Source organism: Rhinolophus ferrumequinum, chromosome 22 (assembly GCF_004115265.2).
Source record: "Rhinolophus ferrumequinum isolate MPI-CBG mRhiFer1 chromosome 22, mRhiFer1_v1.p, whole genome shotgun sequence".
Taxonomy (NCBI): domain Eukaryota; kingdom Metazoa; phylum Chordata; class Mammalia; order Chiroptera; family Rhinolophidae; genus Rhinolophus; species Rhinolophus ferrumequinum.
Window position 1 is genome coordinate 41,402,116 of NC_046305.1, and position 17,078 is coordinate 41,419,193.

The following is a 17,078-nucleotide window of genomic DNA, read 5'->3' on the forward strand; positions in this document are numbered from 1 at the left end:
TTGTCCTGAAAGGCTGATGTTACTCAGTTTTGGGGGGGGATTTTTAATCATCTTAGCAGAGTGTTATCGTCCCCGTTTTATGAGCAAGGGAACTGAGGCATGGGGCTATTTAATAATGGTCCACAATCATGCTGTTTGGGGTGGCAGGAAGACAGGAGAGGCTAGATCTCTGGGCTCTAATCCAGAGCACTTTGCACAGCTCCAGGGCTGCTCTGGAGACATGTCATTGTCCCAACATTCAGTGGCTCAACAAATAACTCATCCACAGTTACTATATGTCAGGCAGTGTTCTGGGCACTTGGGCTACAGTGGTGAATAAAAACAACGATCCTTGTCCTCATGGGGCTTACACATGGTCTGGAGGGGGCAGAAATAGACAATATACATAATGAATAACTAAGTTATAAAGTGTGTTTGAAAGTGGTAAGCGCTATGGAAAAAAGAAGTCATTCAGGATTTGAGGCTCAGTGAGAGGAAGGGGGACAGATTACAATTATAAACAAGGAGGTCACAGCAGTAGGGGTATCGGGGGTCTGTGGGGGCGATGAGGGAAAATGCCAGTGAACTGCCCAGCTCAGAGCCCAGTGCTTTGGTGCTCACATGTGCTCACTAATGGTGGCCATCATCACCCAGGGCCACCTCCCTCATTAGCCTGTCAGTGTCTCCCAGCCCCCCAAGTCCCCCCGCCCCGGCCCAAAGCTGTGCCTAACATGGACAGGTAGCTCAAGATACGCACAGGTTGGACGTTACCGTCCTGCGTGGCCCAGAGCATGGTGACCCAAACTGCCCCAGCTGGATGCAGAGACCCGGGATCTGCTTAGTGAGATGTGTCCATGGCCAAACCAGCAAGGCAGGCCCTGCCGGGGCGACTGAGCAGTGTCCCTGCTGTGTTTGATCAAAATGGAAGCTGGACATCCAAAGCAGAATAGAAAATGCTGAAAGATGGGGCAACGTAAGGCCAGGCCCCCCCATACTGCTTCAACTGGGAGCCCCAGGGCTCCCTGCACCTTGTTGCTAGGCAACAGCCCACAGATCGAGGACAGCCAGCAGGGGACAGCCTGCTTGGGGTCTGTTTGCTTTGGCTGCTGCTGGGAGTGGGGCCGGCTCTGGGGAAGAGGTAGCATTGCTCATAGGTAAAGAAAAGAAGGAAGTGAGGTGAAGGCCAAAGGGCGTCCTTGACCTCCCGAGTCTGCCTCAGTGCCTACAAATGCACCTCTAGCGCCGTGCTGTTAAGGCTGTGGTGTTAAACTTTTTGTGTGTGAAAATTGTGGTTCAAACAAAATCTTAACTGAGAAGAACAAACATGTAAAATAGATTTAAAAAATAACACTGCTCCATGAAGGGGGGGAAATCCGGAATCCCCACTCCCCTTCAAAGGGACTGGCTTTCAAAAACCCTAGACTCCACCGCATAATTTGAAAATTTCTGGCTTAAAGTATTTCAGCCCCCTGTTAAAAAGGAAACAGCTTACACCTGAAACTAATATAAAATAATATTGAATGTCTAATTAAAAAAATAATAATAATAAAAGTGAACAGCTTTTGTGTGGTAAAATATTAAGCTGTTTTTAAATTACATTACATTAAAATACATTATGGCAGAGTTTAATGTTTTTTCTGTGTGGAGGAAGGTCTAACAGGCTCCTTAGAGGATCTGTTGAAAACTGCAGACATTTTGCCTGGTTGTATGGAGGAAAAGGTCCAAGGACGGTAGATTAAGGACCCCTGTCTTGTGGGAGATTGGTTTATCTGATTTGCTTCCAAGTGGGATAAATACTGAACTCTCGAGGCCTCAAAGAGTGAATTTTGCAGAAAGGGAGGAAGGAGAAAAAGATCTGGAGGGGAACTAGAATCTCAGTGGGCAGAGCCCAGGACTCTCTTTTAAACCTGATCTCCAGGCCGTTGTGATAATCAGACAGAAGTAGGTTTAGGCCTGAGAGCTCCAGAGCTGGGATGTCCCAGCCCTAAGGCCCAGGAGACACGGCTGCTGAGTGGGCGGCCTGGCCCTAAGAGGGTGGGAAGGGGGAGGGAGAGAGGGAGAAGTCCTGCGGCCACCTCCAGCCTGATAGGCTGGAGGACCGCAGGAAAGGTGTGTGCCTTCCACTCCACCCTTCACAATAGGTCAAAGCCAGGTCACTATACCAGAAGCGTCAGCCAGATCGTCCACCCAAAACCTACTCAGGGCACTCCAAAGTAACAAAAGAAAAGAGTCCAGGAAACCCTCAATCTAGGGCTGGACCTAAGAGAAAGTCTCATTTGGGACCCCGAAAGTTCAAATTCTGACATTTCTGTATGGTCTTCCTGGTTCTGTGGTAAGTGGATGAGCTCATTCTTCCCGCGCAGCAAAGAGCTAGTCTCTCCTTGATGGTGAGACTGTTGAATAGGACCTGCTCCTGTCTGAGTGAGGTGCTTTCCAAGCAAAGAGGTGTTTGCGACTAAGTCAACAAACACCTACTGACCCCACTGTACCAAGCTGGGGTGTTTGCCTTGCTCACCCGGCCTCCATCTTGACATTCTCTCCAAAGGATCTACTTTTCAAGAACGGTGAGAGGAGAAGGGGAGGAGCCTGCGGCTGTGGGAGGAGCCGGAGGCAGCCTCTAATCAATATCCGGATTTACTTAAGAACCTGTTTTTTGACACAGGCCCTGTCCCAGCCAGGAAAAACCCAAGTCGGGTTGATACCCTGCCTCCTTGGATGGTTGTGACTTTTTGCAGCAGTGGCTCCGTGATGCTAAGACTCAGGATGTGAGACACCTGCTGGCTCAGTCTGTTCTGTCTGTGGGGCACAGGTGGCAGGGGACTTGTCCCCTTCTCCCCAGAAGTCTCTGGGTAGTGATCCTTAGCCCTGTCAGTGTTTTACTCAAGTGTATCCATTTACCCAAATTTCACAGTTAAGATTTGTGGATTTCAATGTATACAAATTTTACCTAAAAAGAAAAGAAAAAAAGTGAAAAAAATAACTTCAACTAGAGAGGAGTAGATGGAGGTAAATGGCAAGAACGGTAGTCATGGACAAGTACTGACGATGGGTGATGGGTACGTGGCGGGGGTGTCATTCTATTCTGATTTTTAAAAAATATATATTTGAAATTTACCATAATAAAAAGTAAAAACAAACAAACAAAAACTTAGAAATGTTTGTTTTCTCTTAGAAATCTCTCTTCTTGATCAAGAATCTTAAAGAAATTCATATTCTTTTGGGACTCTATCCAAAGGAAATAACCTGTGATACACAGAAAGTTTCATTGTAGTGAAATTTAAAATAAGGAAAAACTGGACAAAGGTCAATATCCAACCATAGTTTAAAGAAACTGTGGTGCAACCATTAAAGATAGATAGTGCTTGTGACCTAAAATGTAAAAACACACACACAAAAAAAGGTCAGAATACAAAAGCACATACCACATGCTCTTCATTTTGTGTTTTAAAACGCATGCACGTGTATAGTAAAAGAATCTGGAAAGAAATACAATAAAATGTTACAGGAAGTAATCTCTGCCTGGTGGACTTATGGCAGATATTTTTAAAAATTCTGGTCTGTATTTTCATCTTTTCTAGAATGTGTATTAGTTTGATAATTATTTTAAAAGCTGAGATGTGCCATTTTGAAGGAAGGGCAACAAAAGGTGGAAGAAAGAACAGATTTCCATGCAAGGACCAGCCGTAAAATAAGATATTAGAACTGGAAGGAACCTTAGAAATTAGAAATTGCCTAAGTCCAACTTTCTCATTTTACAGATGAGAAGACTGAGACTCAGAAGAGTCAAATGACCAAATGTTCCTACTGAGCCCTCACTTCCGGGAGGAGCTTTTCCTGCCCCATCCTTCCCTTACTTCCCAGTCGTGGCTAAGTGTCCTCACTCCCTCACCACATCTCCCACGTACCCCGGAGAGCATCTGATTGGCTTCACGTGGGCATGTATCCATGCCTTAGCAGAGAGGCGCTGGCCACCTCATTTGTCAGTCCCACCAAAACCGAATATAATCAGGAAGGGATGTATCCTCCCACAGAGGCTCTGTTGCCAGAGCAATGGGTGCTGGGCAGGCAAAAACAACAGATGTCAACGACAGGGGAGGTCCTCCAACGAGATTTACAATACCTGTCAGCCTTCCTATTCCACATGTCTCTGAACTTGGCTCTTTCCCCCTTGGGTCCTGTTTGCAAAGTTTTTTATCCCCTTGGCTTTTCTTGCAAAGTTTTCAGCAGCTTCAGAGCCAGTGCGTGGGGGCCCCAGCCACACTCTGTAAGTGTGACTGGTACCTACGCAGGCTGACCTCACCACCGGGAGCCTGGAACACAGGTCCTGGCTGTTGACTCAAATGGCCTTGAGCAAATGACTTCATCCCTCAGTGCCTCAGTTTTTCCATCTATAAAGTGGTACAGTAATAATAGTACCAACTTCATTAGGTTGTTTTGAATATTAAAAACCTACTGTGCTGTGTGCTTGACTATATCATCTTATTTATGCTCACACCTGACCTATTATTGCACACTGGGAAAAAGGGCCCCCTTTAGGAGCAGATCAGCACACTGTCTAGCACGCATCTCTTTGCCACTAGCTCGTCAGCTTACATCTTCTTCGTTTTCCACAGGGAATAGCAACCAAATGCTTCTCTAGCGCCCAATCTACAGAGATCACCACCCATCTCTAATCTCTAATGTTATTTCTTTAATAATTTAAAAAACTGAGACATGTTATTTTGAAAGAACGGGGGAAAGGGGAAGAAAGGACACAGTGCCGTCCGGGTACCATCCTGACTTGGCAATTATTTGATCGCTTCAGCAGTCTGCTCAGTACCTGGACAGCAAGGACTATAAGCATGGTGGGTCTGAGTAAATCCTTTTTCTGGGGCCAAAAGATGAGCTCAATATTGGCAAAGCTCAATATTTGGCAAAGTTTTCCTCTTCTTTCTCATGTTCCCTGGGAGCATAACATGTAGCTGTGTGATTTAAGGGAGGGCACTAGGGTGCCCACCCCTTGTTTCTAAGCCCTTCCCTTCTTTCTCTGATGAATAGGCAGTAGCCACTGTCTGCAGTGCCCCGTTTAAAACTGTGATTTGAATGTGTCATTAGGGGGAACAAGGAACTGTGCCTTGGACATATGTACTGAATATACTTGTGTGTCTCCTTTGTGAATCTGTATATTACACAGACTATATACTTTCAAAGACAGATCACTGGGTAAACTAAGGTACTGTCGGGGAATTGATTTGTTCACAGAATATAATTGAGGAGCTGCCAGCTAGGTCTCTGATTTAACTGTCTAAGCCCATGTCATGAACGGTGAGATCTCAAAGTGTAGTTCAGATATGAAACAGCTGCGGCAGAGCCAGCCATCTTGGATGGTATAAATATCTTCAAGTGACAGGAAGTAAATTAGCACATGCTGAAAGGGAAATTTTCTAAGGCCTGGAACCACCATTTTCCCAGGAAACCTCCCACCTGAGTGGGTCCCAGGGGACACCAAATGAAAAGACCATGAAAAGAAATGGGCATGGCCCATGTGTCTCCAAAAGGCCAAATGCAGTCAGAGTGAGCTAAAATTATCTGCTTGAACAGATTAGATACTTTAACACCCATTCTCAGGCCTCAGAAGTGAGCCTGGATGCTGGCAGACAACCAACACTGTCTTATTTAATTTTTAGATTTGGCTGGTACATTTGGCCTAGTGCGAGTTTGTGTTTGATTCGACATCGGAGGGTGGAGCATTCCTGTTTGGAAGGCCTGGGGTCTCACTCAGTGACTTGCCAGCTGTACAACCTTGGACAAGACATTTCACCTCATTGAGAGTGTTTTCTCATCTGTACAATGAAGGGAACAACCCCTGCTTTGCTTGTCTTATGGAGAGATTGAAGGTCAAATGAGACAGTGTTTGGGAACTGTGAAAGCACTATGCAAATGACTGGCATAATTATTTTCACAGGCAGAACACTGATCCTCTCTGCCTGGTTCCCTCAATTCTCCGTTAAATTTACATATTGTGGATTTTATCCCTCATTCTTGCAGAAAAACCCTTTGGAGAATATCATTTTTAGACCTGGAATAGATATATGTGCCGTTGCCCTATTTATCTCAGAGTCTTCTGAGATAAGGAAAAGACTGGAATTATGAGGAAAAATAGACCTAGAAAGATGTTAGCTCCAGGGCACAATGCATTCCCATCCTGATGTTCTTTCTTTCCTAGATGACACTGAGATCTAAATGCAAAGCCAGAGATTCTCATCAAAAGTTAGGCTCACAGTTCCCCAAATTGTCCCCTTTTCCTCTGTATCTTCTCCCTCTGGATGAACGTTCTGGGTTATGTGTTTCTGTCCTGAGCCACACCAGGCACGATATCTAGTACCACGAAGCGCTGGGCATATAGTATATATCTGGTAAATATTTATAATAAAGGAAAATAAAAAAGGAGCTCTAAAATTGTTCTCTTGCCAGCCTAAGTGTCTGAACCTGGAGAAACTTAGGAGAACATGTGTATCGTATTTCCACAAATCCGAGATGCCATTGCTTCTAAGACACGTCATTTTTTTATGTACCACAAAAAAAAGGCTCTATCAGTTAAAATATGACACAATCCTTCCTCATTGTGTCAATTATAAGCCAAACATCTTGATTTCACAAATGTTAAAATGTGAAAGAAATCGGCATCTTAGAATAGATGAAATGCAGTAAGTAGGTTTAACTCTTCCAAAAGGTAAAGCTTTCTCCTTTTAGTTCTGATGCATTCTTAGATTAACTGTCTCATTTTTAGTCTCAGTCTTGCATGTATATATGTTATGCAATCATGCTTTCATATGGGTTGAAAAGGGGACATTAAATCTATTGTTCGTATGGATACAGTAATACAAAGTAGTTCTGCACTTGAATATAGTTTTATGCAAATTGTAAAATTCTTGTCAGAGCCAAAAATCACGTTACTTCTGTGGTCTATTGTTTATTACAAGATTTAAAAGTGTAAGAAATATTTAGTAGGAGTGTTTGGCATGTCTATTGTGTTTTCTTTCCCCAAGTAGTGCTTTTTTATCTTTTTGTTGTTCTATTTAATGCTTGCTTGATTGGGCTGTTACTGTCTGATCACTGCTAATGCACGTTTTGCTCATTGTTCTCTCCCCTGCAGTCTGAGTACCACTACGAGTACACCGCGTGTGACAGCACAGGCTCCAGGTGGAGGGTCGCCGTGCCACACACCCCAGGCCTGTGCACCAGCCTCCCGGACCCCATCAAGGGCACCGAGTGCTGTAAGCAGCCACCCTGCTCCAGGGCCACCCTGCTGCTCAGCTTTGGCTTCTGCCCCAAGCCTCCTGCCATCCAAGCTAGGCCCTTCCTGACAGTGCAGCCAACTTAAGGAATCAGATGTCTCTCCCAGTTAGTCTCCATCCCCACCCCTTTTGAAATGTTATTTCATGGACGCAAACTGGGTATCTGAATTGCTTTTTTTTTTAATTTAAATCCCATCGGTATAAAGTATAAGTAATTCCAGCTGTGTGCCACTCAGATATTTTTTTCAGTTCGCATACATTTTCCTTTTCTTTTTTTCCTTTTTGCCTATGCATTTCTCTCCAGTCTTCACTCACCAGACACAATCAGTCATTAGGAAAGATTGCAATTTGCTTTCGTTCTTGAAAAGGAAGCCAGAGAGGATGAATTTCTGCTGAGACAGGCCTTTAAAATGCACTGGGCATCTCTTCAGGGAAGAGCATCTTCCCCAACGGTGGAGCTGACTGTGCAATCAGCAAGGCGATGACCTGCCTGCAACTCCTGTTCCCACCTCTGTGACTCAGTAGTCAGACCTGTCCTACAACTGGCAGTTCATTCCCCCTGCACTGTCCTTTTTAGAAATACAGTGGGGATAACAATAAAAATCAGGGACTAGAATCAAGGAATATTTGAAGATCTAGAAAGGGGATGGAGGGCGTTTAAACTCTAAAATAAGCTTAGCACAGTACCTGGTTCAGTAGGTGAGTAAATATTTGTTAAATTAATGAATGGATATTGCTAAGACCTGAGGAGACCCGAGGTGTGAAACAAATGAACCATCTTCAGTTAACTCGGCCAACCTTCCTGGGCTCCTCTGACGTGGCCGTACTGTGCGAACCACGAAGCTAAGGGAGGCACAGTCTCTGCCTTCAGAAGCTGACAGGCTGGTGGAAGGAGCACACTTTCATTCATCCCTTTGTTTTTTCAGCAAAGCCTTTATGGGAGCTCCCGCTATGTCTGTGTCAGTCACTGAGCCACCATCTCTGGAGGAGCTCAGAGCCTAGTGGGAGGCACACGTCAATATGTTAATACAAAGTGGAAAAGAATGGGAGTTATAGATGCTGAGGGATAAGGAACAGCTAGGAGAACCACTTGAGTGAAAGTTCAGAAGGGAAAGAACACCAGACACATTCAAGGAAGAACACGTGGTCTGGGGTGGAGGCCCCAGGGAAGGGGACAGATGGGGCTGGGGTGGAGAAAGGCCTGCGGTAGGAGATGAAGCTGGAAAGTTAGGTTGGGGGAAGACTGAATGCAGGGCTGAGAGCTTCATTCTATAATCAAAGGGGAGTGCCAGATGATTTTTTAAATAACAGGAATAATAGTACGTCTCAGTGTCTTAGAATGATACTTCTGAGCAGAGAATGAGCAAAAACAAGAAAACAAAGAACCAGTTAGGAGGACACTGCAGAGGTTGAGCTAACAGATCGTGAGAATCCCAACCAGAATGGTGGCAATGGAACCAGAAAGGAAGAGACAGTGGCCAGAGACTGAAAGGAGGGGGGATTCAAGGCTGAAGGGCCAGGCCCCATTCAGAGGGGTCGGCACGAGAGACCATGTATCCTTTCCACTGGAAAGCTCTCAGCATGGTGGAATCTTCTCCTTTAAGAAACGAAACTCACAGGGACGAGCCTTAGTCCCGCAACAGGGCTTAAAATCCACGGCCCTAAATCTTTTTTTAATAACAGCTTTATTGAGATATAATTTTCATGTCACAAAATTCCGCCTTTTAAGGGGTAGAATTCACTGGTTTTTAGAATAGTCATAGTTGCATAACCATCATCAGTGTCTAACCTCAGGACATTTTCACCACCCCCAAAAGAAACGTCCAATCCATTAGCAATCTGTCCCTATGCCCCCTCGCCCAAGTCCCTGGCACCACGAACCCACTGTCTGGCTCTGTGGCTTTGCCTAGCTGGACATTCCACAGTTGTGCCGTGACTCTAAGCCTTAGTGGGCCAAACGCTTAGCTCTCCATCCTCAGCTCCTCCCTTTAGGACGCCCACAATCCAGCCCCTGCTCCTGGGGCGGCAGTGGCCTCACCAGGGCGCCCTTGTCCCTGCTCTGTGTTCCAGCCTTCTCTTGCAAAGCCGGGGAGTTTCTGGACATGAAGGACCAGTCATGTAAGCCGTGCGCTGAGGGCCGCTACTCCCTCGGCACAGGCATCCGGTTCGACGAGTGGGATGAGCTGCCCCACGGCTTTGCCAGCCTCTCAACCAACATGGAGATTGATGACAGCACCACCGAGTCCACCGAGAACTGCACTTCGTGAGTCATCCCTCTTCCCTTCCTCTCCCACCCCCTAAGCTCTCTCCACCCCATACTGGGGAGGGGGCTGCAGGGAGCACTGGACAGCCTCCTCTCCTGCTCCTCAGGCCTGGCAGGGAGGACGGAGGAGGGAGCCAAGCTGCCAGGATGAGGGCTGGAGCAGGTCCCCACAGGACTGTTGGATGTGATGTCCACCTGAGCTTAGTGATGACCAGGCATTTGTGAGAGGTGAAAAACATGAGGAAATGGAGAGAGGTGGGTAAGATAGGCAAGGGTTAAATGGCCCAGATCCAATTGGGTTGCCTCCATGGAATCCTGGATCAGCTAATAAACATCCTCAACTTGATTGCAATACAATATGTAAAGCACTGGCTATCTTCTGGCTTTGGTGCCGACTTCAAAAACTGGTCTGCCAAACCTGAGTTCACAGGTTTAGGGGGGATAGAGTAGGACCAGAGCTGTGGTCAGTGGTGGTTGGTATCTTTCAAACCCTTTGAGACCCCAGTGACCAGAAAATTTTCCAACCCAGAAGATCTGTTCAGTAATTGAAAAGCTCAGCCCAGGGTGCATGGACAGCTGGTAAGCTCTGTATCAAATCTTTCGATGCATAATCCCAGGGATAGGAACTAAATGATGCACCTTCTATCGTTCAGACACTATTCTGGATGCTTTGCCTGTATTCTTTTCTATGATCCTCATAAGAACCCTGTGAAATAAGTATGATTGTTCCCGTTACACAAATGAAGAACTGGTCAGCGACAGTAAGTGCATTGTCCTTTGTCACCCAGCTTACAACTGGTGAAACTGGAATGCACACCCAGTCCCAAGCCTTCTACTGCCCCAAGCTGCTACCTTCAAATAATTGAGTGCAAGGCAAGGCTGGGTCCTAGGGAGGAAAAGGGGGAGGGGAGCATGGATATAAAAGACAATCTGTCCACCAATCTTCATAAATATTGACAAAGAAGGTGGGAGAAAAGTACATACATGAAAGCTTCTCTTGTACCCAAACAATCAAAAGGATAAAAAGGAGTTAATAAACTGTATTACATTTGGATTTCTAATACTTATTTGTTATAGGTAAATCTCCCAGAAGTGCCATTGTCAGAACCAGGCAGCAGGCATTCCATAGTCCAATTTTAATATTATTTTAGAGTTCAGTAGTATGTGTCAAAATCATTAGCATGACAATGGTGGCGGATTAAAGCTAGAGAGGATTAAAGCTGGAAGGAGAGGGAACAGGTACGTTAAGACCACCAACTCCCACTTGTGTTCTAACAGAGAATATGATTGACTGAGCCAAGGTGCAGGCCTGGCTCACTCAATCCTTCTTCCCCGGGGAAAGAAAAGGCTTCTCTCCCTGTGGGGGCTGACTGCTCTGAAAGTCCAGAAATCACTACCTCTCGGCAAGGCAGGATGTGCACCGGTTAATAACGACTTGCGTGTCCACGGGCCGATCCTGAAGGGCCTGGATCTCAAAGTGTCCGTGACATCCCTGGGAGGGGGAAGGAGGTTTCTCTTTTGTAGAAATGAGAGGAGATGGCCACCTAGAGAGGGTCTGTGATTCCCCCACTGCCGCTCAGAAAGGCAATCATTGACCGGTACCAAGATACCAAGTGTCTGGTATTTACCCACTGCCTCCAACCTCACCGGAGCCAGCGTCACCTCCTGCCTGTTCTGACTCTAGTGCTTCCCAGCTGGTCCCTGCTTCCATTCCAGCCTCCTCCAGGCCACTGACCACCCAGCAGCCAGACTGAACTACTTAAAACACAAATCCAACCACAGTACTTTCCTACTGAAAATCCTGGATTCTATGGATTCCTATTGCTCTTGGAGTTAAATCCAATACCTTGCCATGGTCTGCAGGGTCCTGCCTGGTCTGGCCTCTGCCCTCTGTCCATTCTCTAGCTTCTCTCAAGTACCTCCCGTCTTGCTTACTGCGCTCCAGCCATGCTGGCCACTAGGCTCCTTACTTCCTGGGGCCTTAGAACATGTCCTACCTCTTCTTCTAGCTGACTCCTATTGCACCCCCAGGCCTCTACCTCAATACCACTTCCTCACAGAAGCCACCCGACCCCCTTACATTCTGCATCATCTTGTATTTTCCCGTATGGCACTTATCATAGTTATTACTCCATGATTAACTGTGTGATTAGTTAAGTTTCTGTCTCCTCAACTAGAAATCAATTCAGGTTCCAAGAGGGAGGGGAGCAGGTCTGTTTTGTCTTTTGCTGTGACTCCAGCATCTAACATCTGGGAAAAAGTCGACATGAAATAAATACTTGGGAACAAAACAAGCCAACCCAATGGAGTTTCCATGGCAAATCCCAAGCCTTTAGGGGCTCAGTCATTTTTAGTTCCTGCATAAATGTCCCAGGAACTAAGATGCTGGAAACAGTTCTCAGATCTGAGACTGGGATAAGCAAGAGGGAACAGAAATTAAGAGGAGTAATGTAGAAAGGGTATTGTATGTTAGTGGAGAAGAAAGGACAGAAGGCCAGGCCCTGTGAAGGTGAAATAAGAATGAGAGAAAGACAGATGTACACATGAAAAAGGGTCTCAAACATTGGAAGCTTCTAGGTTTTCCTGTAGAGTTTCTTCTTTCTAACCTGAACTTACGGAACAGTGCCACGCAGTGTGAGCCAGGCAGGGTGAGAATTCCTCGCTTTCTCACCTCGTCCTCGCTTTCCACAAGGCCATGGTAAAGCAAAGCAGGCATAAGCAGACCACAGCTAAATGACCATGAACACGTTTCCTAATCACTTCCACGCCACAGTTTCCTTATAGTAAAAAATAGTACTCTCCTTATAGGTTCTGGTAAGGATTAAATGAGATGATACATGTAAGAAATTTGGAGTCATGGCTGGCACTAGAGATCCATCAAGATGTGTTATCATTGAAATTGAGATGATCTTCACCAGGGACAGCTCTGACAAACATCAGCATTGGAATGCATTTTGCAAATGTAATCCATTTATGGCACCCTTTTCATTATTCATCCAACTTCGGGACTTATTGATAGCTGATATCAGGGAACATACCAGCATTGAGTGTTGTCTCCTTTAACAGGAGAAATCGATACCATTAGGTTAGCTGGGGTGTCTTGGATGAGCTCAGAATAGGTATTCTGGATGCTTCCATTTGAAAATAACACTACCTGTTGAAGAGCTGGAAGTACCATGTTATCCTGACAAACACGGGGAAACTAGTGGACTAGTTTGAGTTGCCTTAACTGGCCACTACCAACAACTGGAGACCTGGGCTGGTTTCAGGTGAAACAGAGGGACTGTCTTTGATCACCCATTTCCTACCTTCTTCTGTTTAATCCTCTGAGTCCCTCTTACCGGCCAGACCCAGGGCTTGGTGCTGGGGATACAACCGTGAGCAAGATAAATCTGGTCTCTGCCCTCACCATGTCTGCAAACCAGTCAGGAAGACAGACAATTAAAGAATTAAAGTACGATCAGAAGAGGAAACCAAATTGCAAACAAACTCTGAAAAGATGTGCAACCTCACTAATAATCAAGGAAAGGAGATTTATAGCCCAATGAGACTCTATCTCCTACCCCATCATATCAGCAACAATTTTCAAGTCTGACCATTCCAAGTTGGAGGAGGATGTGGAACTCTCTTCCACTGCCTGTGGGTGTGAAATTGAAGCAACCACTTTGGAGAACAACGTAGCAGTAGCTGGTAAAGCTGGAGGTTCACACGCCCTCTAAACCTGCAGTTCTACTCAGGCATTGCATTCAGACGTGTGTAGAAAGAGACAGGGGGAGAATGTTCCTAACAGGGTGTGTACAGTAGCAAAAAATTGGAAACAATAAAATGTCCACCAACAAGCAATGTGTAAATAAATATAGTAGAGCCATACGAAGCAGTATTATATAGTAGTAAAAATGAAAGAAGAGCTACCTGTGTGAATATGGGTGAATCTCACAAGCATTATAGTGAAGCAAAAAAAAAAAAAGGCAATTTCCGAACACATACTTATGATACCATTTACCTGAACCTTAAAAATATGCAAAGTACTCGTATGTTGTTTACAGATACATACATAATTACTAAAGGGTAGAGAACTATATGGGGATATTAAACACCAAATTCAGGGGAAAGTGGCTGGTTACTTGGCAGCGCGGGAGTGCGTGATAGGAAGAGGCTTAAATTAGTTAGGGGTCCACCTGGGCTTTTGCTGTATCTCTTAAGCAGGGTGGTGGGTCTTAAATATTTCATACTATATTTAAATGAAATGGAGTAGGATCATGCTTATGAGAAAGGAAGCGGTGAGAGCTAAGGGCACACACAGCAGAGTCAGGTAAAGAGTCAAGAACTTCTCAGATTAGGCAGCAATTAGACACGGGTAAGAATTAAACAGAGGGGGGTGGAGGAAGTTTGTTCCAGGAAGAGGGAATAGCATGTGCGAAGAGCCGGGGTGAGAGAAAGAAATTCTCTAGGGCTGGCGTGTAGAGAACGGGTGAGGAATTTGTGCCCTATCCTAGGGGAAATGGGTTTTCAGCAGGGAAGTGGCACGGTCAGATTTTTGTCCTGGAGGGTCTCTCCAGCCAGTGTGAAGAAAGGTTTGGAGGAAGAAGGACTGGATGCCGTCAGGAGAGTTAGGGGGTCCGTTCAGAGCTGAGGGTGGGGGGAGGAGGAAGAGGGAGAGCCTTTGGGCGGGGTGGACGGAGTTGAGAGATATTTAGAAAATAAAATCAACATGGCTCCCCCCATCCCATAAAAACTAGTTACTTGGTGGACATTTCCAGAAAAACAGGTGAAGTGGCCTGGATGGCCTTCTGAGTTCTGAAGAACAGCTGTATCTACTGACTTCTTTGACAGCTTTGAGTTAGGCAGACCTGGGTTAGCCTCTCAGCCCTGCCATGTGCTGGCTGCGTAATACTGGGCAAGACACTTGGCAAGCCTCAGTTTCATTACCCATCAAGTGGGGAAAAACCTGCACTTCCTCTTACTGATGAAAAGAAATGATTAGGTTGGTGCAAAAGTAATTGCGGTTTAAAAGGTTAAATAATTGCAAGAAACGCCATTACTTTTGCACCAGCCTAATATAAAGCAGTTTACTACTTGAGAGATAGTAAGCAATCAATAAATGCTATCCACTCCCCCAGCTTCACCTGCCGTCTCTCTTCCAGGTAGCTGTACATGGTGTGGGGGCACACCTCTTGATGGCTGTACCCCCAGGCTCCTTAATCTGGAGGTCATTCTTCACTGAGCATTTTCAGGTCTTCGCTTCCACTTGTGAATCACAAATCTGGAATCCCCCCACAGACCTAGCAGGACAGGAGACCTGCATATCACACAGCGCCTGGTGGCTCATGCCCTTGACAGTGAATTTGGCTCCCGTTCCAACCCACAGGTCCAAGTGGGTCCCCCTGGGCGACTACATCTCCTCCAACACAGACGAGTGCACGGCCACGCTGATGTACGCTGTCAACTTGAAGCAGTCGGGCACTGTCAACTTCGAATACTACTACCCAGACTCCAGCATCATCTTTGAGTTTTTTGTAAGCCCCTGGCCAAGGGGGAGGATGGGAGGGAAAGACACTCCAGGGCTCAGATTCATTTGCGGGAATCACAAGCTGGTCATGCTTGGGAAATTTCCACAATTGTTTTCCCTCTGGAGAGAACTGTGGACAAAAATGAGCTGAAGCTTCAAGAGGTGAGGGACTCTTAGGGAAAAGAACAGAATCTGGGAGATCCTAGAGGTTTTTTCTTTGCTCAGACATGAAACAGCATGAAACCCTTCTGAGTTATTTCTTTGGTGTCAATGCCCTGACGTTCTGTGTGTGTGACTAGCTCCTACCCTACTTCAAGGCTCATGTGTTCTGAGACCCATTCCTAAAGGAAATTGGCAACGCTTGTCCCGTAAGAAGGGGCCTCTGGAAGGGTGCTGCGGCATGGGGTGAGGGACCCTTTTCCTTAGAAGGCCGAGACTCTGACCCCAAAGTCCTGCCGCCTCAGGTTCAGAATGACCAGTGCCAGCCCAATACAGATGACTCCCGGTGGATGAAAACCACAGAGAAAGGATGGGAATTCCACAGTGTGAGTATCAGCCTTCCTAGAGCCTTTCCTGGACATACCAGCATTCCCTAGAAATCCCAGAAAAGGGACCAAGGGCCTTTCCTCTAAGGAGTACTTCCTCCCACCCTGGGCTTCCACTCCTCTCTCCCTAGAGTGCAGAGGTCTGCCAGGATGAGGAGGCTATGATTTCTCTCCTCTTGAGTTGACAGAACATGGGTATGGGCTGACTTGTTCCTCTGACTTGTCTCCAAGGACCAGCAGCTATCCAGCATTAAGGGCCAGTTCTTCCGGGGATGGGGCATGGGTAAATAGAAGCAAAGAATAAGGGAATTCCAGCCACCCGAGGTCCTTTCAGGTCCCTTCCTCAGTCTCACCATAGAGATGCTCATAGTATATGTGACTGAGGGAGAAGCAGGACAAGGCGGGAGAGGGTCACCGAGGAGGCTTAGAAGGAGAGAGGAGCTAAGCCAAGATGGGAGGAAGGGCAAAACCGAGGAAGTTGAGGGGGAGGCTTGGAATAGGTACTGCCATGCAGCCTGTAAGAGGAGAGGTCCGAACAAGAGGCTAATCCAGTGCATTAGGGAGATCTGTTTCTGAGACTGAACTAACTCTTCCTGTTGGTGCTTTTTAGGTCGAGCTAAATCGAGGCAATAACGTCCTCTATTGGAGAACCACAGCCTTCTCAGTGTGGTCCAAAGGTTCCAAGCCAGTACTGGTGAGAAACATCGCCATAACAGGTACAGTGAACAGGGCTGGGGCTGGGCTCTGCTGCCGAATTTCTGGCCTTGTGACTCTGCGGGGCTCAGTCCCCAGGCACTCAGGCTCTAGGCTCAATTTTTGCTTTTCTGTGTTGTTCTTCTTCCCTAGGGGTGGCCTATACTTCAGAATGCTTCCCCTGCAAACCCGGCACATACGCAGACAAGCAGGGCTCCTCTTTCTGCAAACTTTGTCCAGTCAACTCTTATTCCAATAAGGGAGAAACTTCTTGCCACCAGTGTGACCCAGACAAATACTCAGGTGATGTTTCTGAGGGTGGGAAGAGTTTGGTGGGTGTTATCAAAAAACACAGGGAGAAACAGGAAGCAGAGTGGTCCTTCTGGTCAAACTCAAGACTGATCATTTTTTAAAAACTATTTATATTCAGAATATATAAAGAGTTTGAGTCTCAATGTAGCTTCTTCTTCACATCCTTAGTTATAGGGCTTCTGTTCAGCTAGTATTTAGATGGTTCTCCTGGTTGACTGTTCTGTAATTTAGTTGTAATTTTAATGTGGTCATGGAAGGAGGCAAGCACAGCGTTTACCTACTCTGCCATCTTGCCCCAGGCCCGAGACTAATAACTCTTAAACCCTTGCTTTCTACACCCTGGAAGAGCCTTACCAATCCACACTCCACCAATCTCTTTGGAAATAAAAATGAAATCATTCAATACGTATTTATTGAGCCTCTACAATCTGCCAGGCTCTATTCTAGGTGCTTGGAATACATCAGTAAACAAAATAGACAAAGATGCTATCGTCATGGAA

General features: G+C 46.1%; 1 protein-coding gene and 1 long non-coding RNA gene across 6 annotated transcripts in view; one reads left to right on the forward strand and one right to left on the reverse strand.

Moving 5' to 3' along the window:
- Positions 1–17,078, forward strand: part of ELAPOR1 (endosome-lysosome associated apoptosis and autophagy regulator 1) — a 66,123-nt gene that overhangs the window by 22,813 nt on the left and 26,232 nt on the right. For all 5 annotated transcript variants that reach the window (XM_033093019.1, XM_033093018.1, XM_033093020.1 and 2 more), the window contains exons 2-7: positions 7,115–7,235; positions 9,327–9,519; positions 14,888–15,035; positions 15,493–15,573; positions 16,184–16,289; positions 16,420–16,569. In XM_033093019.1, coding sequence (XP_032948910.1) covers positions 7,115–7,235; positions 9,327–9,519; positions 14,888–15,035; positions 15,493–15,573; positions 16,184–16,289; positions 16,420–16,569 — 799 coding nt within the window. The remainder of the gene's footprint in view (positions 1–7,114; positions 7,236–9,326; positions 9,520–14,887; positions 15,036–15,492; positions 15,574–16,183; positions 16,290–16,419; positions 16,570–17,078) is intronic.
- The window catches only part of LOC117014797 (uncharacterized), a 60,999-nt gene that overhangs the window by 12,546 nt on the left and 31,375 nt on the right, over positions 1–17,078 (reverse strand). The gene's annotated exons all lie outside the window — the stretch shown is intronic.